Source organism: Coregonus clupeaformis, chromosome 14 (assembly GCF_020615455.1).
Source record: "Coregonus clupeaformis isolate EN_2021a chromosome 14, ASM2061545v1, whole genome shotgun sequence".
Taxonomy (NCBI): domain Eukaryota; kingdom Metazoa; phylum Chordata; class Actinopteri; order Salmoniformes; family Salmonidae; genus Coregonus; species Coregonus clupeaformis.
Genome location: NC_059205.1, coordinates 685,374 through 709,707, shown reverse-complemented (window position 1 = coordinate 709,707; position 24,334 = coordinate 685,374). Strand labels below are relative to the sequence as shown.

The 24,334-nt window shown below is 44.8% G+C and overlaps 1 protein-coding gene across 1 annotated transcript; it reads left to right on the top strand.

The window, feature by feature from the left end:
* LOC121580592 lies at positions 1–24,035 on the top strand. The gene is made up of 11 exons (XM_045224621.1): positions 1–1,071; positions 10,754–11,660; positions 12,566–12,881; positions 14,760–14,947; positions 15,076–15,224; positions 15,905–16,121; positions 17,161–17,320; positions 17,481–17,572; positions 19,410–20,052; positions 20,326–20,440; positions 21,021–24,035. Exons 2-11 carry the CDS (start codon positions 10,796–10,798, stop codon positions 21,105–21,107), a joined length of 2,832 nt encoding a protein of 943 aa, XP_045080556.1. The 5' UTR covers positions 1–1,071; positions 10,754–10,795; the 3' UTR covers positions 21,108–24,035.
* Positions 24,036–24,334: the final 299 nt, after the last annotated feature.

The window sequence follows — 24,334 nt, the reverse complement described above, 5'->3', positions numbered from 1 at the left end:
TTTCGTTGTTTTGCCAACCAAACAAGGAGTTTTTGTAAGGAGGTCAATGAGAGTGTCGAATTTGAGCAACAAAAAAATGAATTGCTTATTTTCTATGTGAGGTTTATTTAATCGAATAGAAGTATCGTAATGCTTAAGTTGTTACGAGTGTACTGATATAAGTAGGACACGTGACATCCCGGCAACTTTGAGAAAAAACACTTTATATCAGCGTTGTCTTGAGATGGCTATGGATATTAATTATATGAGGCTAGTAGCATAGCATCTCTCTCTCTCCATTGAATACAAGCGGTTGACGTCAACAACACCATCGAATATTTTAAAAAAGGTGACAATAATAATAAAAATGAGATATCCACCAATCCAAAGAAAGGATCGGCAGGAGCTAGACAGCCCACTGGGCCACTTTGTGGACAACGACTCCCATTGTTAGGACGGAGAGACATGTATCTTGTCAGTATATCCATAATCTTTGCTGTAATGAACCAACTGTTGGCAAAGCCATCAATAGAAGAAGACCAAAAAGTTGCATGCTGGGAAGATGGCCGACACCAGTGCGGCTAGTGAAGAATGAGACGACGGGGAACCGAATATAGTTCTTGCGGCAAATGCCATCAATCGTTTTAAAACGATTTTGGCTGTAGGTGCGTCCAAGCTACCAGGGCAAAGAATACTTTCTGTCAGTGTGAATAAATCAAGCTCAGTCAATACACCAACCCATGTTCGCTCCTGCTGGATAGAGAGGACAGAGCGAGTCGAATTGAATCCTAGCCTATTAACGTTAGCTAGGTCAGACAGTTTGCAAACAACGGTGTCATTGCGTGGACGTCCATGACCAATGAACTACAGTATTATTCCATGATTAACTAGTTAGCTAATTAATTTGTAAGTTAAATGGTCAACCGATATTGTTAACGTTTTATTGACGGGCCGGCTGTCACTCCTATGTTTCGCTAACTTCTTGGGAGTGTCACTGTCAGATGACCAACTGTCATTGCTCCCAGTTCGATAAAACATTTGCTTCCCCGGCACCACCCATCTGGATATTCCTCTTGCGTTGACATCAAACATGTAAGTACATTTTCATCATTGAGTGATTGTCATTGTATCAGTAGTTAGCTACACTAGCTAACTAGTTACCTTATTAATCCAGTGCTTTTTATATGAAGCCATTCGACGGTTACGTAGTTAGCTAGCTGGGCCAGCTAACGCCTTGTAGCCGTCCGAGCTACTAGCTAGTATTCTTACAGCACGAGTTTGCTACCTGAAATGCCCCCGGCCCTACCAGACACTTGTTGGCAATGGCATATTTCCCTGCTAGTAGTGCTAGCTGGTAACATAACATTCCCACTGATACTAGCTAACTATTTTGAATGATTTACCCAGCGTTATTTGCAACTAACTACCGGTATACAAACAATTAACCGTAAAGCCTACAACAGTTGTATTCGGCGCATGTGATAAATACAATTTGATTTTGATTTACTTAATATTTGCAGCTTGCTTATTTAGCTATCTAGCTTACGTTATGCCAGTTCAGTTTGACAGTTAGCTAGCCTAGTTAGCAGTAGCAAGATACACATACTGTAGTTAGCTAGCTAAAACATACTAGATATTAGCTAGATAGCACTACTCTGTATTATCCTATGCTTCTTAGACTTTTGCAGACGTTATGCTTGACATTTATGCTTGGATTTCTGGATAGGGTGTTTGTCTAAAGGATAGTTCAGCTAGCTAGCTAACTAACGTTAGCCAATAATGGCATTAGTTGTTTGTTGAGGAGGAAAACCGTCAAAGGTTGAGTGGGAACATTCCTTATGCTGAAGGGCAAATTGGTTAGCTACCTGTTCAAATTAACTTGATGATGACATTTGGGGAGGTTGGGTATGTGAATGTGATTTCTTTTACTGACTCAATACGTGTACTCAACTAACTTTACTACATTGTGACTGAATACTCTACTCTAGGCCTAACTAGTTATAAACTAAAGAGACTGCCCTGTCAACATGTTTTAATGATCAGCTATAATCAGTCATACATGACAGTGTATTTGGACGTGGGCATACTTTTTGGATTAGGCTACCTCCAGAAATATTAGAAGTAGTACTTGCCTTGCCTATGACAGATTATAAAGCTGACAGTTTGTTTCTCGTTTGAGTGAGCACAAAGGACATAACACTGCTGAACAGCTAATAACATGGCTAACTAGACTATTTTGCATTGACCCCCCCTACTCACTGTTTATTAGCTATGCATAATCACTTTACCCCTACCTACACTACTGGTCAAACATTTTAGAACACCTACTCATTCAAGGGTTTTTCTTTATTTTTACTATTTTCTACATTGTAGAATAATAGTGAAGACATCAAAGCTATGGAATAACACATGTGGAATCATGTAGTAACCAAAAAAGTGTTAAACAAATCTAAATATATTTTACATTTGAGATTCTTCAAATAGCCACCCTTTGCCTTGATGACAGCTTTGAACACTCTTGGCATTCTCTCAACCAGCTTCACCTGGAATGCTTTTCTAACAGTCTTGAAGGAGTTCCCACATATGCTGAGCACTTGTTGGCTGCTTTTCCTTCACTCTGCGGTCCGACTCATCCCAAACCATCTCAATTTGGTTTAGGTCGGGAGATTGTGGAGGTCAGGTCATCTGATGCAGCACTCATCACTCTCCTTCTTGGTCAAATAGCCCTAACACAGCCTGGACGTGTGTTGGGTCATTGTCCTGTTGAAAAACAAATGATAGTCCCACTAAGCCCAAACCAGATGGGATGGCGTATCGCTGCAGAATGCTGTGGTAGCCATGCTGGTTAAGTGTGCCTTGAATTCTAAATAAATCAGACAGTGTCACCAGCAAAGCACCCCCACACCATAACACCACCTCCTCCATGCTTTACGGTGGTAAATACACATGCGGAGATCATCCGTTCACCCACACCGCGTCTCAGAAAGACACGGCTGTTGGAACCAAAAATATCAAATTTGGGCTCCAGACCAAAGGACACATTTCCACTGGTCTAATGTCCATTGCACGTGTTTCTTGGCCCAAGCAAGTCTCTTCTTCTTATTGGTGTCCTTTAGTAGTTGTTTCTTTGCAGCAATTCGACCATGAAGGCCTGATTCACGCAGTTTCCTCTGAACTGTTGATGTTGAGATGTCTGTTACTTGAACTCTGTGAAGCATTTATTTGGGCTGCAATTTCTGAGGCTGGTAACTCTAATGAACTTATCCTCTGCAGCAGAGGTAACTCTGGGTCTTCCTTTCCTGTGGCCGTCCTCATGAGAGCCAGTTTCATCATAGCGCTTGATGGTTTTTGCCACTGCTCTTGAAGAAACTTTCAAAGTTCTTGACATTTTCCGTATTGACTGACCTTCATGTCTTAAAGTAATGAGGGACTGTCGTTTTCTTTGCTTATTTGAGTTGTTCTTGCCATAATATGGACTTGGTCTTTTACCAAATAGGGCTATCTTCTGTATACCCCCCTACCTTGCCACAACACAACTGATTGTCTCAAACGCGTTAAGAAGGAAAGAAATTCCACAAATTAACTTTTTTAACAAGGCACACCTGTTAATTGAAATGCATTCCAGGTGACTACCTCATGAAGCTGGTTGAGAGAATTCCAAGAGTGTGCAAAGCTGTCATCAAGGCAAAGGGTGGTTATTTGAAGAATCTCAAATATAAAATATATTTTGATTTGTTTAACACTTTTTTGGTTACTACATGATTCCATATGTGTTATTTCATAGTTTTGATGTCTTCACTATTATTCTACAATGTATAAATAAAGAAAAACCCTTGAATGAGTAGGTGTGTCCAAACTTTTGACCGGTAGTGTACATGTACATATTACCTGGACTAACCTGTACCCCCTCCCATTGACTCAGTACCGGTACCCCCTGGATATAGCCTCGTTATTACCTGGACTAACCTGTACCCCCTCCCATTGACTCAGTACCGGTACCCCCTGTATATAGGCTCGTTATTATTTTATTGTTGCTCTTATTTATTTTAAAACTTTTTATTTATTTTCTTAACTCTTATTTTTCTTAATTGCATTGTTGGTTAAGGGCTTGTAAGTAAACATTTCACGGTAAGGTCTACACCTGTTGTATTCGGCACATGTGACAAATACAATTTTTTGATTTGTGCGTACGTTTTTCTTGATTGTAGCCTACATCTTCACGTTACATTCTTTAACAAACATGCATTGTAGCATAGTTGGCGTGGTGGTTACACCAATCAGGTGTATGCTAACCTATTTCCAGAACAGTTCTTGAGAGAGGTCTCCCCTCATCCCCATGTCTCTGTTTTACAAAGGGATTCGTCCCAGCTACGAGCTGCCTGTGACCTGTTGTGAGTGCAGAGTCTGCAGACTAGTCTATGGTCGATGGGTCTTTTGGTCCTCAGCCTAGTCCTGCACTGTCTGAGCTGGACTGCTTATTGTTGTGCATCCCAAATGGCACCCTATTTCCTTATGTAGTGCCCTGGTCAAAAGTAGTGCACTACTTAGAGAATAGGGTGCCATTTGGGACGCATGCCATAACTCTCCTCATTTTGTCAGTGAAGCCTCCCATATATCAGACTAAACTCAGTCTGACCTCATTATTGAAATGCTGGGGTTTGAACACATGACAGATGTTACAGGTTTTGGTCTTTTCCATTTATGTTTTGAGATTGGACCTTTTAGCGCGTTAGCACATTGGGGCGCACCGATTGGTATCACCTCGTTAGTCAGTATGTGTTACACCTGTGCTGGCTTGTCCATCTCGTTAGTCGGAAGGTGTTTCACCTGTGCTGGCCCAGGTGCTATTTAAGTGGCTGGCCCAGCGCTCCAGTTGTTTTGAGAGATGTGGAGTGTCAACGCCTTTAGTTGGCTCACCCTACTTGATTTCTAGAAAAGTCCTTTGTTTGATCTTCCCAGTTTTTGTTTTGCTCAACTTTTTTGATTTGCTTCCTGTCTCTAAATTTGATGTGTGTTTTTCTTTTGTTTGACTCTTCTTGGGCAAATTTTGACTCTTCTTGGGTGTCTTTTCAAATAAAATTGTATTGGTCACATACACATATTTAGCAGATGTTATTGCCGGTGTAGCGAAATCTAACAATTCACAACAATACACACATCTAAAAGTAAAATAATGGAATTAAGAAATATATAGATATTAGGATGAGCAATGTCGGAGTGGCATTGACTAAAATACGGTATATACATATGAAATGAGTAAAACAGTATGTAAACATGATTAAAGTGACCAGTGATTCCATGTCTACGTACATAGAGCAACAGCCTCTAAGGTGCAGGGTTGAGTAACCGGGTGGTAGCCGGCTAGTGATGGCTATTGAACTGTGATGGCCATGAGATAGAAGCTGATTTTCAGTCTCTCGGTCCCAGCTTTGATGCACCTCTCTCGGTCCCAGCTTTGATGCACCTGTACTGACCTCGCCTTCTGGATGATAGCATGGTGAACAGGCCGTGGCTCGGGTAGTTGATGTCCTAGATGATCTTTTTGGCCTTCTTGTGACATCGTGTGCTGGAGGCCAGGCAGTGTGCCCCCGGTGATGCGTTGGGCAGACCGCACTACCCTCTGGAGAGCCCTGCTGTTGCGGGTGGTGCAGTTGCCGTACCAGGCTATGATACAGCCCGACGGGATGCTCTCAATTATGCATCAGTAAATGTTTGTGAGGGTCTTAGGGGCCATACCGAATTTCTTCATCCTCCTGAGGTTGAAGAGGCACTGTTGCGCCGCCTTCACCACACTGTCTGTGTGGGTGGACCATTTCAGATTGTCAGTGTACGCAGAGGAACTTAAAGCTTTTCACCTTCTCCACTGCGGTCCCGTCGATGTGGATAGGTGGGTGCACACTCTGCTGTTTCCTGAAGTCCACGATCAGCTCCTTCGTTTTGTTGACATTGAAGGAGAGGTTATTTTCTTGGCACCACTCCGCCAGGGCCCTCACCTCCTCCCTGTAGGCTGTCTCGTCATTGTTGGTAATCAGGCCTACTACTGTTGTGTCATCTGCAAACTTGATGATTGAGTTGGAGGCGTGCATGGCCACGCAGTCATGGGTGAACAGGGAGTACAGGAGGGGGCTGAGCACACACCCTTGTGGGGCCCCTGTGTTGAGGATCAGCGTAGTGGAGGTGTTGTTTCCTGCCTTCACCACCTGGGGACGGCCCGTCAGGAAGTCCAGGACCCAGTTGCACAGGGCGGGGTTCAGACCCAGGGCCCCGAGCTTAATGATGGGCTTGGAGGGTACAATGGTGTTGAAGGCTGAGCTATAGTCAATGAACAGCATTCTTACATGGGTATTCCTCTTGTCCAGACGGGATAGGGCAGTGTGATGGCGATTGCATCGTCTGTGGATCTATTGGGGTGGTATATCAAATTGAAGTGGGTCTAGGGTGTCAGGTAAGGTAGAGGTGATATGATCCTTAACTAGCCTCTCAAAGCACTTCATGACAGAACTGAGTGCTACGGGGCGATAGTCATTTAGTTCAGTTACCTTTGTTCCCATACCCAAGAAAGCAATGGTGGACATCTTGAAGCAAGTGGGGACAGCAGACTGGGATAGGGAGAGATTGAATATGTCCGTAAACACTCCAGCCAGCTGCTTTGTGCATGCTCTGAGGACGTGGCTAGGGATGCTGTCTGGGCTGGCAGCCTTGCGAGGGTTACCACGCTTAAATGTCTTACTCACGTCGGCCACGGAGAACAAGTGTCCACAGTCTTTGGGAGCGGGCCGTGTCGATGGCACTGTGTTATCCTCAAAGTGGGCGAAGAAGGTGTTTGTCTGGGAGCAAGACGTCGTGTCCGTGATGTGGCTAGTTTTCCCTTTGTAATCCGTGATTGTCTGTAGACCCTGCCACATACAGACAGTTGAAGTCGGAAGTTTACACACACCTTAGCCAAATACATTTAAACTCAGTTTTTCACAATTCCTGACAGTTAATCCTAGTAAAAATTCCCTGTCTTAGGTCAGTTAGGATAACCACTTTATTTTAAGAATGTGAAATGTCAGAATAATAGTAGAGAGAATTATTTATTTCAGCTTTTATTTCTTTCATCACATTTCCAGTGGGTCAGAAGTTTACATACACTCAATTAGCATTTGGTAGCATTGCCTTTAAATTGTTTAACTTGGGTCAAACTTTTCAGGTATTCTTCCACAAGCTTCCCACAATAAGTTGGGTGAATTTTGGCCCATTCCTCCTGACAGAGCTGGTGTAACTGAGTCAGGTTTGTAGGCCTCCTTGCTCGCACAGGCTTTTTCAGTTCTGCCCACAAATGTTCTATAGGATTGAGGTCAGGGCTTTGTGATGGCCACTCCAATACCTTGACATTATTGTCCTTAAGCCATTTTGCCACAACTTTGGAAGTATGCTTGGGGTCATTGTCCATTTGGAAGAACCATTTGCGACCAAGCTTTAACTTCCTGACTGATGTCTTGAGATGTTGCTTCAATATATCCACATAATTTTCCTTCCTCATGATACCATCTATTTTGTGAAGTGCACCAGTCCCTCCTGCAGCAAAGCACCCCCACAGCATGATGCTGCCACCCCCGTGCTTCACGGTTGGGATGGTGTTCTTCGGCTTGCAAGCATCCCCCTTTTTTCTCCAAACATAATGATGGTCATTATGGCCAAACAGTTCTATTTTTGTTTCATCAGACCAAAGGACATTTTTCCTAAAAGTACGATCTTTGTCCCCATGTGCAGTTGCAAACCGTAATCTGGCTTTTTTATGGCTATTTTGGAGCAGTGGCTTCTTCCTTGCTGAGTGGCCTTTCAGGTTATGTCGATATAGGACTCGTTTTACTGTGGATATAGAGACTTTTGTACCTGTTTCCTCCAGCATCTTCACAAGGTCATTTGCTGTTGTTCTGGGATTGATTGGCACTTTTCGTACCAAAGTACGTTCATCTCCAAGAGACAGAACGCGTCTCCTTCCTGAGCGGTATGACGGCTGCGTGGTCACATGGTGTTTATACTTGCGTACTATTGTTTGTACAGATGAACGTGGTACATTCAGGCGTTTGGAAATTGCTCCCAAGGATGAACCAGACTTGTGGAGGTCTACAATTATTTTTTCGGAGTTCTTGGCTGATTTCTTTTGATTTTCCCATGATGTCAAGCAAATAGGCACTGAGTTTGAAGGTAGGCCTTGAAATACATCCACAGGTACACATCCAGTTGACTCAAATGATGTCAATTAGCCTAGCAGAAGCTTCTAAAGCCATGACATCATTTTCTGGAATTTTCCAAGCTGTTTAAAGTCAGTCAACTGGACCCACTGGAATTGTGATACAGTGAAATAATCTGTCTGTAAACAATTGTTGGAAAAATTACTTGTGTCATGCACAAAGTAGATGTCCTAACCGACTTGCCAAAACTGTAGTTTGTTAACAAGAAATTTGTGGAGTGGTTGAAAAACTAGTTTTAATGACTCCAACCTAAGTGTATGTAAACTTCCGACTTCAACTGTACGTCTCGTGTCTGAGCCGTTGAATTGCAACTCCACTTTGTCTCTGTAATGACGTTATGCCTGTTTGATTGCCTTTATGGAGGGAATAACCACATTTGTTTTTATTAGACCAGATTGCCATGGTTAAATGCGGTGGTTCTCGCTTTCAGTTTTACGCGAATGCTGCCATCTATCCACGATTTTTGGTTTGGGTAGGTTTTAATAGTCACAGTGGGAACAATATCCTCTATACATTTCCTGATGAACTCCGTCACCGTGTCCGTGTATACGTCTATGTTATTCTCAATTTGCAACCCGGAACATATCCCAGTCCGTGTGATCAAAACAATCTTGAAGCATCGATTCCGTCAGACCAGCGTTGAATAGACCTTAGCACGGGTACTTCCTGTTTCAGATTCTGCCTAAAGGAAGGGAGGAGCAGAATGGACTCGTGGTCTGATTTGCCGAAGGGGGTGCGGGGGAGGGCCTTGTAGCCATCCCGGAAGGGAGAGTAACAGTGGTCGAGTTTTTGAAACACGAGTACTGCAGTCAATGTGTTGCTAGAAATTTGGTAGTGTTTTCCTCAAATTTGCTTTGTTAAAATCCCCAGCTACAATAAATGTGGCCTCCGGATATGAGGTTTCCAGTTTGCACAAAGTCCAGTGTAGTTCCTTGAGGGCCATCGTGGTATCGGCTTGAGGTGGAATATACACGGCTGTGACTATAACCGAAGATAATTTTCTTGGGAGGTAATACGGTCTGCATTTGATTGTGAGGTATTCTAGGTCAGGTGAACAAAAGGACTTGAGTTTCTGTATGTTATCACAATCACACCATGAGTAGTTAATCATGAAACATACACTCTCTCTCTTCTTCCTGGAGAGTTCTTTATTCCTGTCTGCATGATTTACTGAGAACCCAGCTGGCTGTATGGACGGGGACCGTATATCCGGCGAGAGCCATGATTCTGTGAAACAGAGTATGTTACAGTCCCTGATGTCTCTCTGGAAGGAGATCCTCGCCCTGAGCTCTACTTTATTGTCCAGGGACTGAACATTAGCGAGTAAAATACTCGGAAGCGGTGGATGGTGTGCGCGCCTCCTGAGTTGGACTAGAAGTCTACTCCAAATAACTCTTCTCCGCCGGCGGCGTCTTGGAGCTCAAAGTTCAATTGCCCTGGGGGTACGAACAAAGGATCCAATTCAGTTCCACTTGTTGTTGCTTTCAGTGGACACTCCCATGAGTGTCTTTCAGAACCCCTCCTAAAAACCCACTTGTTTTGGTTATCAGTGACTGTTAGTTCCCCCTTCTGTTTGAGCGACATTATTTGTTTTTCTTGCCGGGGAACATAACAAAATGGGTGTTCGTCCGTGATTTAGTTTCCCATGAATATGGTAGTCACTCTAGTCACCTACTCTGAAGCTCTGCTGTGCCCAGATATTGGAGTTTTCAAAATACACTTTTGTAGGAGAGTTTCTGTAACTGACATCCACCCGAGGGGTTATAAGATTTTGTGGAATCATTTCGAAAGTTGCATGAACACACAGGCTAATACAATTAAAATAAAGCCGTGGACTTTAAGTTGAAAGCATTTGTGGAAAATGTGAGATGCTATATAAATGTACAAAGGCGAATCTGCTCGTCATTGCAAAGCATTATGACTTTAACGTGGCATCTGGCTTTCCAAATGCAGTAGTCAAAGAGTTGATCGGTACCGCTTTGGTGGAGGAGAGGAAATCCTTCCGGAGGGAGAGGCTGATGAAAAGGGTCCTACGGGTAGTGGGGTGAGTCCCGTAGAGGTGCAACTGCCAAAGTTGGAGCTAAAGGCAAAGTTGGAGCAACAGAAATTAGAGCTCGAGCACAGGAAAAGACAAGACGAGCGTGCAGCCAAACACCAAGACAAGATGAGCGTGCAGCCAAACACCAAGAACGTGAACATTCGATTTAAGACATCTGGAAGAACTCCGAAACCAGTCAGGCCATCCTGCACCCTCAACCAAGTTTTGATTTTGGTCGGAACAGCCGTCAATCAATGTAGCCTATTTGTGTTCATTAATGGCTCTCTTTCCTGTTTCCTGTGCTGTGTTTGAATCATTTACTTGTTGTCACTGTACTATCTTGCAATGCGGTTTTTGTACGTGTGCATGTGTACTATGTGAACCTCCCAGGGATTCTCACACCGATTCTAATCTGGAATGTGTGTTTTGTTTAGTAAATTATTTCCCTGTTCTCTCCTCTTTCTGTCTCTTCCCTCCCTTCCTTCTCTCCCTGTAGGTGTAGTGTGCAGTGCCTCAGCGGTGTACTAGCCTGTGTACTATGGTGTGGCTGCCCTCCAGCCTGGGCCTCCTGAGCTACGACAGCATAATCCCCTCGCCCCTCTGCCAGCGACACGCCCGCCGCCTTAGCGTCCTCGCTCTCGCCCTCGCCGGCATGTACACTACCCGCCTGTACAGCGCAGTAGGTGGTGGGGTAGGAGGAGGAAAGCCTGGACGCCGGCCGGGCCTGGGGGGTGGAGGGCTGCCCATGCTGGAGAACCACCCCCATCATCATCATCACCACCACCCTCTCCCACCACACCAACATCCCCACCACGTGCCCCCTCCACCTCCCAGCTACCCGCCCCTCTACCAGGGGCGGCCTGACCCTCACCGGGGGCCTCACTTCCACAGTCACCACTACCACCCGCACCTGGCCCCTCCTCTGCCTCCACCCCTCCCCCCGCACCCCCACTACCAGCCACACGCCCACCTGCACCACCACGCCACTGTTGGCGCAGCCGGCAACAAGAAGAAGACGTGGAACTTCATCCACGAGAAGATGAGCTATGACACCTTCTTCACCATGAAGAGGCTGATCGAGCGCTCGCGTAGAGCAGATGAAGTGCTGCGCTGGGTGACACAGAACCCAGGCAAGATCTCACACAACCACTACCCCATCGCCCTGCAGAAGATCGGCCAGCTACTACAGGCCGGGGCTGGGGCTGGAGGAGGGGGCGGAGGTGGCTCGGAGGCAGCCCTGGTTCCCTCTCCCGGAGCCGGTGGAGGAGAAAGAGTGGAGAATGAAGGCCGACAGATCCTGGAGCACCAGGACTTCCAGACGCTGTGCGACGCCATCGTGAGCGACTGTGCCAAGTTTGACAACTTCAGCATCGTCAACTGCCTGTATGCTGTGGCCGCACTAGGTGAGTCTAGGTGATCTGTGGCCGCACTAGGTGAGTCTAGGTGATCTGTGGCCGCACTAGGTGATCTGTGGCCGCACTAGGTGAGACTAGGTGATCTGTGGCCGCACTAGGTGAGTCTAGGTGATCTGTGGCCGCACTAGGTGAGTCTAGGTGATCTGTGGCCGCACTAGGTGAGTCTAGGTGATCTGTGGCCGCACTAGGTGAGTCTAGGTGATCTGTGGCCGCACTAGGTGAGTCTAGGTGATCTGTGGCCGCACTAGGTGAGTCTAGGTGATCTGTGGCCGCACTAGGTGAGTCTAGGTGATCTGTGGCCGCACTAGGTGAGTCTAGGTGATCTGTGGCCGCACTAGGTGAGTCTAGGTGATCTGTGGCCGCACTAGGTGAGTCTAGGTGATCTGTGGCCGCACTAGGTGAGTCTAGGTGATCTGTGGCCGCACTAGGTGAGTCTAGGTGATCTGTGGCCGCACTAGGTGAGTCTAGGTGATCTGTGGCCGCACTAGGTGAGTCTAGGTGATCTGTGGCCGCACTAGGTGAGTCTAGGTGATCTGTGGCCGCACTAGGTGAGTCTAGGTGATCTGTGGCCGTACTAGGTGAGTCTAGGTGGTCGCATGGAGGCAGCTCCATTTCCCATACCATACTTTTTGGAGTGTGAAAGTTATCTTTTTCATATTGCTAGTGCAGGGTCAGCAGGTGCTTTTAGTAAATTGCATTTTATATTATCTATGATACGTGAACATTGTGGCAACTACTACTTTATACGTGTATTCATTCTTATAGATATGAAAGGAATGTGTGTACATAGAGCAAACCTGAATGCACTTTTCTGGAATATTAAACTGACTATATTCCTTGAAAATAAATTAAGTAAACCAAATAAACCCTAAACCTCCCGTCTCCTCCCCCAGGCCTTCCCAGCGACTCGCGGGTGGTGCAGGTGCTGGAGGCGACGTCTCAGTCACGACTGGGCCAGTTCAACCAGAAGGACGTCTCCATGGTGTTCAGCTCCAGCATGAAGCTGCACCCCAGCAGCCAGCACCCGCTCACCGAGGCCTGCCTGGCGGGCTTGGAGAAGAACCTGGAGCGGGAGCGTCACCCGCAGACCCTCTTCCTGCTACTCTCCTACTATCGCCTCAAGTGGCGCTTGCTGCAACCCAGCGACACCGCGACGGTTGAGAACGTGGCCAACATAGCACCCAACCCGGAACAGCTCCTGGCCAACAGGTAGGGTTGGTATGATGGTTGATTACCCATTTATGGTGAAATAGACAAATGTTTACATGTTATATTGGGTTCTCTTGTTTGTAAGAGATCCATTCATAATTTGTGGCTAGCCATCCAAGTAGAGGCAATGCGAGTTATGCAGTACAACTGGTACAACATAAATGTAGACAATGTTTTCATAAAGACACGTTTTTATTGGACATGAGGTACTACCTCCATTTTAAAACCTTTTCTCCCATTTTTATGTACTGAACACAATCTAGGTCTAGCGTAATTACACTCAGGAACTGATTTCAATGTCAGTTATTGTGATAAAAGCGGTTATGGCGATACTTAGTACGCTGAACAAAAATATAAATGCAACATGCAACAATTTCAAAGATTTTAGTGAGTTATAGTTCATACAAGTAAAACAGTCAATTGAAATACATTTATTAGACCCTAATCTATGGATTTCACATGACTGGGAATACAGATATGCATCTGTTGGTCACAGATACCTTAAAAATAAAAGTAGGGGTGTGGATCAGAAAACCAGTCAGTATCTGGTGTGACCACCATTTGCCTCATGCAGCGCGACACATCTCCTTCGCATAGAGTTGATCAGGCTGTTGATTATGGCCTGTGGAATGTTGTCCCATTCCTCTTCAATGGCTGTGCGAAGTTGCTGGATATTGGCGGGAACTGGAACACGCTGTCGATCCAGAGCATCCAAAACAAGCTCAATGGGTGACATGTCTGAGTGTGCAGGCCATGGAAGAACTGGGACATTTTCAGCTTCCAGGAATTGGGTACAGATCCTTGCGACATGGGGCTGTGCGTTATCATGAGGTGATGGCGGCGGATGAATGGCACGACTATGGGCCTCAGGATCGCAAGATATCTGTGCATTCAAATTGCCATCGATAAAATGTAATTGTGTTCGTTGTCCGTAGCTTATGCCTGCCTATACCATAACCCCACTGCCACCGTGGGGCACTCTGTTCACAACGTTGACATCACCAAACCGCTCGCCCACACGTCTGCCCGGTACAGTTTAAACCGGGATTCATCCGTGAAGAGCACACTTCTCCAGCGTGCCAGTGGCCATCGAAGGTGAGCATTTGCCCGCTGAAGTCTGTTACAACGCCAAAATGCAGTCAGGTCAAGGCCCTGGTGAGGGCGACAAGCATTCAGATGAGCTTCCCTGAGACGATTTCTGACACTTTGAACAGAAATTCTTCAATTGTGCAAACCCAGTTTCAGACGATCCCGCAGGTGAAGCCGCATGTGGAGGTCCTGGGCTGGCATGGTTACACGCGGTCTGCGGTTGTGAGGCCAGTTGGACGTACTGCCAAATTCTCTAAAACTATGTTGGAGGTGGCTTATGGTAGAGAAATGAACATAAAATTATCTGTCAACAGCTCGGTTGGAAATTTCTGCAGTCAGTGTGCCAATTTCACGCTCCCTCAACTTGAGACATCTGTGGCATTGTGTTGTGTGACATAACTGCACATTTTAGAGTTGCCTTTTATTGTCCCCAGCACAAGGTGCACCTGTGTAATGATCATGTTGCTTAATCAGATTTTTGATATGCCACACCTGTCAGGTGGATGGATTATCTTGGCAAAGCAAAAATGTTCACTAACAGGGACGTAACGAAATTTGTGCAAAAAAATGGAGAGAAATAAGCTTTCTGTGCGTATGCAACATTTCTGGGATCTTTTATTTCAGCACATGAAACATGGGACCAACACTTTACATGTTGCATTTTATATTTTTGTTTAGTATAATTAGTATCAAGATACTTGGTAATATCGCGATAATGGCTTTTATCACGATAATTGATGTTATCATGATACCAAATTCCACCATTGTCCCCCCTCAACCTACCAACAGGAAGATCCTCCGACTGGTCAAGCACACTCTGGCTAGCGTAAGTGGCGTGCGCGACCAGGAGATGGCGCTGCTGGACGAGATGCTGGCCACATGCGTACGCGAGGCTAGCAACAAGAGCCTGGAGATAATCTTCAGCTCCCACCTCTTCTACCAGAACAGGCAGGAGAGGTTTGTGTGCAGCCTGGCTGGTGAGTTTTCCCTCTCCTCTCCTCCCTTCCCCTCCTTTCCGCCGTTTCTCTGACAGCTGTTTTAATCTGTTGCTTTCTCCACCTTGCTATCATTTCCAAGATAACCTTCTGTTTTTTTTTCTCAATAGAGGAGCTGCCTAAAAAAGTGGACAGCATAACCCCATACACCATGGCCCTCATTGCCAAATACATCGCCCGCCACCGGCTCAGGGAGACTCGACTCCTCGACACCATCGCTGATTTCCTGGTCAAGAAGGGAGAATACCTGGATAGCAAGGTAAGGAGGCCCACTCATCAACAAAATCTCTGTCGTACGTTTAAACAGCTGTTGAGCAACTCGGCTATACTGTATTTGTTTGTTGGCTGTATAAGTACAGAGTGCTACTGAGCCTACTGTAGACCTTCATTGCAAAACGGTGTGTTTTAATAAATTATTTGGTGACGTGAATATATTTAGTGTAGTTTTATCTAAACGTTTTTAATGTTTCACTATTTTTATTTTTAAGGAAATTCACTGAGGAGGATGGTCCTCCCCTTCCTCCTCTGAGGAGCCTCCACTGGTACAAAGACCAGAGTGGGCACATAAGCTATATAACGCAACATATTTTGTGACAAAACGATCAGTAGAGCTGAAAATGCGACGGAAACCCGGCGAAACCGCGAAAGTTATTTTTATGTGCACTATGTCATCACGCACAGCTTTTTATCCGCAATAATAATAATATAATATGCCACTTAGCAGACGCTTTTATCCAAAGCGACTTACAGTCATGTGCGCATACATTTTTACGTATGGGTGGTCCCGGGGAACGAACCCACTTCCCTGGCGTTACAAGCGCCGTGCTCTACATGCGGTTGATATGGGTTTGATAAAAGCAGTTATCGCGATACTTACTAATTCGTATTACAATGCTTGGTAATATCACGATAATGGTTTTCTCTCTTTTCCCCCCACAGGTGATCCAAAAGCTGGTGTTCCCCTTCAGCCGGATGAGCTACCGGCCGTCCAACGAGGTCCAGTTCTTCGCCAAGCTGGAGGTGGTGCTGGAGCTCAAGGCCCTGAGCTCCCCGCTGGCCACCGTCAACATCCTCATGTCCCTGTTCCAGCTGGGCCACTTCCCTGGCCTGGTGCTGCACAGGGTCTTCTCCACTGCTTTCATCAGCAACGTCACCAGTGAGTGGGGTGGGGTGGGGGGCACACATACACACACACACACACACACACACACACACACACACATACACACACACACACACACACACACACACACACACACACACACACACACACACACACACACACACACACACACACACACACACACACACACACACACACACACACACACACACACACACACACAGCGATCAAGCAACATCAAAGAGCAGCTATGTTTCATTTGTTTTCGACTGGGCCCCTTTCAGTAGACTCAATAAACCTCAAGCCAAATAAATAACTAAGGAGAATGTTTACATGTGTTCAATAATACGATTATTGTGAATATTCAGATTACATATAAGTTTGATTTAAAACATTTTACATGATGATTTCCCTAATAATCCTGTTTACATGGACACATCTGAAATCAGGCTACGTGATGGGACTTGGACAAATGCAGAAAATCGGGAAGCAAACTAAACGTTATATCACAGCAACCATATTATTTTTGGGAAGCCTGTTTTTGATTTGAACTATTTCTAACATGCAAACTTTCACATTTTCCGAACTCACTTCACTCGCGCAAAAGACGGAGGCTCGTGCTGGGCCTGCTAGCATATGTGCCGATCAAATACGCAGCTGGAACTCCGATTTTTTTTGTTTTTTTTACAATAATTCTAAAGAATGTTCAGAAATCTAGATGTTTTAATCAGTGTATGCTTACTTCGATTATGACCTTATGCCGATTTTAAGATAAGCAGAGTAAAGTGTTTACATGACTAATGACATACTCTGCCTACTGCCATAATCAGTTTAATATCTAATTATTAGTGTGCATGTAAACATACTCAGTGTGTGTGTATATATATATATATATATATATATATATATATATATATATATATATATATATATATATATATATATATATAACCACACACACCTCAACTCACTTCCATTCAGTTGCATGTGCTTCATTTTCATGTTAGGCAATTTTAGACCGTTGCTCCCGCTCATGTCTTTGTTTCTGTCGATCTTGTTCCCCCATTTGTAGACAGTCCTTACGCTCTGATCGTACGGCGCTACCTGTCTCTGTTGGACGCGGCGGTTGAGCTGGAGTACCGGGACTACACCGGTCCACGGCTCCAGGACACGCACAAGGTGCTCATGTTTGACCACGCGCTGACCGCTGACGAGGTCAACCGCAAATACAGGTACGGTGCAGTACTAGGGGTGATTGGTTGACCAACTGTTAGTTGTCATCTATTTTGAAAGTTGAATTATGTCTGCCTTCTCATTGCAAATTCCAGTGAAATTCATGAAAAGTATGTGGTTGACATGAGTTGTGTATGCGTTTTTTTTTTTTTTCTCCAGCTATAAGGGTCTTGTTGCTGAAGCCCTCAGACAATTGGTTGGAGAGCATGGCTACAAGCAAGATGAGGTCCTGGCCCCCGGTTATTACACAGGTACATTGGATTTAACACACGCTCTGGTGTTTGTTCAAAGGCCACTCTAAGATACCACACTGTTACTAAACACAATGGTGTATCATTATGTAGTATCAATCAATCAATCAATTTTATTTTATATAGCCCTTCGTACATCAGCTAATATCTCGAAGTGCTGTACAGAAACCCAGCTTAAAACCCCAAACAGCTAGTAATGCAGGTGTAGAAGCACGGTGGCTAGGAAAAACTCCCTAGAAAGGCCAAAACCTAGGAAGAAACCTAGAGAGGAACCAGGCTATGAGGGGTGGCCAGTCCTCTTCTGGCTGTGCCGGGTGGAGATTATAACAGAACCATACCAAGATGTTCAAAAATGTTCATAAGTGACAAGCATGGTCAAATAATAATCAGGAATAAATCTCAGTTGGCTTTTCATAGCCGATCATTAAGAGTTGAAAACAGCAGGTCTGGGACAGGTAGGGGTTTCGTAACCGCAGGCAGAACAGTTGAAACTGGAATAGCAGCAAGGCCAGGCGGACTGGGGACAGCAAGGTGTCAGCATGCCCGGTAGTCCTGACGTATGGTCCTAGGGCTCAGGTTCTCAGAGAGAAGAGAGAACGAGAGAATTAGAGAGAGCATACTTAAATTCACACAGGACACTGGATAAGACAGGAGAAGTACTCCAGGTATAACCAACTAACCCCAGCCCCCCGACACATAAACTACTGCAGCATAAATACTGGAGGCTGAGACAGGAGCGGTCCGGAGACACTGTGGCCCCATCCGAAGAAACCCCCGGACAGGGCCAAACAGGAAGGATATAACCCCACCCACTCTGCCAAAGCACTGGTACTGGAACCTCTTTGGGGTTGAACAATTACAGAAACTCGAGGAATATTAGGTTAAAAAAAATATTTAAGCAAGGGAGTCATGCTGAGACCACGCTCTTTCGCAGATGAGCCCTGCATGAACACATCGATAAACAACAATTACACTATACATATCTATATACACATCAATTACACAATACATGAAATGCTAAACAATCATATGAAACACATTCTTCAGTTAAAAGGCCGTCTAACATCCTCTTGAATTGCCCTAGAGGCACCAACTCCACCAGCTTTAAGGACTTTTGGAGATCATTCCACAGGAGAGGCGTAAAAAAACTAAAAGCGAATTTACGTAACTCGGTGGAGATTGAAGGGATCTCCGGGGTTAGCCATTCCTGAATACAGGTCTGGTAACTTTATACGTCGGAAGGTTAACAATGAGGTACGGTATGGCCGAAGTTTATGCAAGATTGCTTTACAGACCAAAAAATTGCAATACATCGATCTACGAGACTTCAAAGAGGGCCAGCCTACTTTCTGATAAAATATTCAATGGTGTGTACTCAACCTATCGGCCGCAATAAAGCACAATGCGCTATGATAGACCGTGTCCAATGGCTTCAATACAGTGGCAGGCTGCATTCATATAGATGACATCGCCGTAGTCAACAACCAGAATGAATGTTGAATGAATGATTTCTGCTCCTCTTTATATATATATTTTTTTTTAACAAAAATTCACTAGACATTGACGGAACTTCCATCATAATTTGATGAAGCGCATCTATTTCTCAATTTGCATTACAAGCTGCCAATCAGCTACAGAGTCCGTTTTTCTATCCTTGGCCCAGGCCTGATTTCTCTCATCTTAACAAGATCTGACATTTCTATAGAGAACCAAGGATTTGTAATCATGAAGAAAAGCCTTTTGGGGATTTTTTTTTTTTTTTACTTCTCTTCATAATTATACGATTACTGTCGAATGTTGCAACCCTAAACCTCTGTATATTCCCATTCCTTTGTAGACTTCCTGCTGTGGATTGATGGTTCTGGCCGGGTTCTCCCTATCCGGGCAGGGGCCTCCATAGGTGTGGCCCACAAAGCCCCAGAGGGATCCGTGACCGTGACAGCCCTCGCCTCAGACTTTCAAAAGTTCTCCCCCTTCGCCCCACTAGAGGAAAGGGGGGACAAGCGACCCGTCGGGGGGGACGAGTCGGTGACCCTCCTTCCACACCACATGCAGCGTGGGGCAAACCCTGCCTCGGCCCAGAGGGCGGGCCCTAACGGCGGGGGCCCGCCTGACTACAACCCTTACTACACGCCGGCCGACTACTACTCCAGCCTGGCCAAGGATCACTCCCTGGAGAGCCAGGACAGCTCCACGCTCAGCAGCCCTCCCTCTGACAGCCTAGCCCAGCCAGTGGCCTCCGAGGTAGGGGGATCCACCACGGCTACCCCCGTTTCTCTTTTCCAGTTCTCCATTGGGAAGATCCTGGAGGACGAGGGAGGGGTGCAGGTGGGGCCGGGTAGTCATGTGCCCGACTGCGAGCTCCCTGTCTTCTATGAGGGGCTGGACGGGGACGTGGGGCCCACCTCGCCACTTCGGCTGCACCCGGCCGATCGAACCGACACCGAGAGGGTGGCGGGGGACCAGCGGCAGCTTAAGAGGTCAGTGCTGATGGGATCCCCAAATCTGTCCAGTTAGTCATTTTGTACATAGTACCCAATTTAAGAAGCGCTTGATAATGCATCATTGGTGGAGCAATGCTAGCTAGTAAATAACTTTCAGAAAATATAGTTTTGCTGGGAAGTCTGCCTCATCTTCACGGCAGATAGCAGTATTTTTCTACCATCTTTCGTCACTTGTGTGATCGCGGCGTAAGTAATTTATTTCATAATGAGAAATCATTTGTTAATTGCAAAATTCCTTTCTTCTTTCAGAGTGGTCATGTCGGTGAATGACAAGTGGCACTACTGTCACAACTCTGAGGTTCTGGTGGGCTCCCGGGCCATGAGGGACCGTCACCTGCTGCTCCTGGGATATGTCATCCTGCAGGTGAGCCATTACCTTCATACAACCACATTTCAACCATCTTACAACCACATTTCAACCACCTTACAAACTACATGTTAACCATCTTACAACCACATTTCAACTACATGTTAACCATCTTACAACCACATTTCAACCATCTTACAACCCACACGTTAACAATCTTACAACCATATTATCATGTTACAACCACAGGTTGGTGGCACCTTAATTGGGGAGGATGGGCTCATGGTAATGGCTGGAGTGGAATCAGTGGAATGGTATCAAATACATAAAACACATGGTTTGATGCCATTCCATTTGCTCCGTTCCAGCCATTATTATGAGCCGTCCTCCCCTCAGCAGCCTCCACTGGTTACAACCCTCATTTCAACCATCTTGCAACCACATTTCAGTCTTCCCTTACCTCCATCACAATCATCCGATGAAGCTTTTTAATTGGTACCAGGGACAATGGTCTACTAACGGTCCACTGTGCCCAAATAAGGCAAACTAACAGTGGTACGTACTCTGTCATCTGTCCCTGGGTTTTCTCTATGCCCCTCTTCTCCCCTCTTCTCCCCTCTTCTCCCCTCTTCTACAGCTGCCCTATCACGAGCTGGAGAAGCTGAATGGTATAGAGGAGGTGAAGCAGTACCTCCACAAAAAGCTCCTGGAGGTCCCCTTATGACAACAAAAGACTTGAGTGTGTGTGTGTGTGTGTGTGTTCAAGGAATTGCGGCTGCTTGGGTTAGGACAGGGGGTTGTTGGTGGGATTGGGAGAAGCGGGTGGTTTGGGGTAGAAAACAAACCCTGGTCAAAGTCTAAAAACAGAGTTTTTGTGCAATTTGCTCTCACATTCATCAAAATGGTGGCAGGCTATTTGCAACAAGCCACATACCCAGTTGATGACATGTCTAGTATCATGTTGCCACGCTTGGTGTCTTGTTAATGTCACTTCACAACGGTTCTTGACCATTTTGCCTATGGACTATTCCTAGTATATCACAGTAGCATGACAAAACAGTTGTGTTCATTTTAAATTTTGACCAGCGTATTTCTATAGTTTTAATCATGGTTTGGTGTGGAGGTGTGGGGAATACAATGTTTTATTATTATAATTATTATAGAGTCATACAGAGATGACGATGTTCTGGTGATGTCATACAGAGATGACGATGTTCTGGTGATGTCATACAGAGATGACGATGTTCTGGTGGTGTCATACAGAGATGACGATGTTCTGGTGATGTCATACAGAGATGACGATGTTCTGGTGGTGTCATACAGAGATGACGATGTTCCTTCTATTGTTTCTTTAACTCCAGTTGTAACGCATGTCGGGGACTGGTCATACAGGACCAGATATAACTGGGGGGGGGGTTTATTTAAACAAACAAATGGGGGTTCTTCATAGTGTTTTCTAATACTGGTGCACTGTATGTAGGCTAATGAACTGTAGGATGTTAACGAGGGATGAGGATTTATTAATTAAGTTAATGTGGGAAAAATAGGTTCTATTTTTGTGAATGCTGGAACGGCTTTTCCGGTGTCCAAAACAAAGCAACGCGCGGTGGATCGTGTCCAACATCAACTTCGTGTCTTTGTTCTGTCTTCGGCGCTTCACTTTGTGACGTTCAATGAATGAGTTTCCACCGTTGCATTGACAACGAAACAGGTTTTTCCAGTAGGGAATTGCTAGACACCTGGGGCCTGAAATATCAACCGTGCAGACATTTCCTCACTCAATTCTGGCGTACGTGGCGATTTGTAGGATTTGCATGCGCAACAATTTACTGGGATTTATCAAACTGTCACACACATCATATACGCATGATTTCATTGATCAATTAGAGCCATACTATATTTGTGTGCTTGTGAACGAACGCAATTTGTAAGTCGCTCTGGATAAGAGCGTCTGCTAAATGACGAAAATGTAAATGTTACAACCCCGCCTGGAAAACGCCCTCCATTCACCTTTTACGGTAAAACAAAAACGCCCTCATTTGCTGTATGATTTGGAGATGTTGGAACTGGGCCGTGATAGTTCCTAAAAGAAAAGCGCAATGGCAAGTTTGATCACATTTCTGTAGAAGTGTGGGCAGAATGTGTTAATCTTTTGCAGTGACTTTTCAAACTTAAAACGCATGCTGCCTACAGCGAGTGCCAAACTCTGGCCACGCATTCTGCAAGATTGATTGATTTGTCTATTTGAACAATTTAAAAAAGTAAACGCTTCAGCCCACACTTCTATGCAAAAAGATGAATTGTTGTTCAGTATTTTGTTATCAATACATGATTGTGTTTCTATCTCCTGCCTTGGTGGCTCTGAGATGTACTAGGCTATGGTGTGGTGCTCCTACCGCACAGCATTACTGTAGACTACCCATACTCTCAAATATGTTAAGTAGGCTACCGGTCTATTTACATTTGAGCATGCTTTGCTATTGAGGGATGGATAAATGGTAGCATAAATATTTGTTGTGCAGCGGGAATAAACCAGTCATGTGGAGAGATGTCCCAATATATAATTATGATTTAGGCCTATAGAATTAAAAGTAAAATAAACACATTAGGCTACATGCTGCTCTGCGATCTCCTTTACTAAATGTAAATGCATCTGTGTTATCGTTAGGCCCACGTTTTAATATTTGTATTAGTCTACCATTATTATAATTCCTGCGCATCAAACACCCCCATTTCCCCATAAGAACAATATTTGCTTGCAATATAATTGATCAACCACCGGATGTGCGCATGGTCTCAGCTATACTTGGAGATACTCACAATTCCCCGCAAATTCAAAAAAAAAAGATATCTTTGCGGAAAAACTGGCGCATGCAAGGGTGTCTTTTTTTTTGTTGTGCATACGCACCTTCGATAAATGAGGCCCCAGGTTCGTTAAATTAGATAATTTTATTGGAAGGTCCATAGTACCATGTATTGCTATGAAAAAGACAAGTGGATACAGTCTCTCTGAACCTGTTTTCTGTTGGTCCTAATCAGCGGTATTTTAAATCATACCCTGACCTAAGTTCACTCATGCGGTGAAACATTTCAAATTGGTGTTTGATACCGGGCAAGCTCACAGTGCTCACATTTTTAATTTCAAATATTTGTCTCTCGAAGCGATACAAATTATTTTTGAGTCCATTAGCTTTGTACAGGACCCCCAAACACTTGAACTGTGTAAGGCAAAGCAGAAATGGCTTTATGTGATTCCACCAATTCCACCCCAGTACTACTGGGGGCGCTGTCTTTGCTTTGTTTATGGAGTCCTGTATGTAGCCGTTCAGAAAGAGACAAGGGGTCACTCAGAGCCACCTGTGTGTAATATATTAATGAATGCATTATCATTTGTAAGGATCCATAGGCTGTTCTGAATGCTTGTAGCAAGTATTTACAAAGCGCTATGGTTGTGATAGGAGGTACTGTATAAATGCATTATGCACAGGTGGTTGAGGGTTAGTATTTATTTATTACTGTTGGTATCATGCCGCTGGTACAGAGGATGTGAGTGTGGATGTATGTGTGTCTGGGAAAAGAAGGGCGGAAAAGATTGTTTATATACACATTGAAATGTCTATGAAAAATATTATTAAAAAAATGAAAAAAGCAACATTTGTGAAATTAATATCCATATTGGTAAAAGATGTGAAATGATACTTAATGCAGAAATGTACGAGCAATTTAAAGTTTCATGTGTTACACTTGGGACCATATGAGTATTTTTAATGGAAAATCTTGAAATGGAAAGCTGTTGTGATTTGAACGAATCACAAGGCTAATTGTCAATTTGCTGTAAGAGTTACATGAGATTCGAGAAGTCACTTTTGGATTTAACAGAATTCAAAAGTGGCCTTATCTTATGCAGACGTTCTTCAGAAAGGGATACTTTAAGAATATCAGTTGGATTGG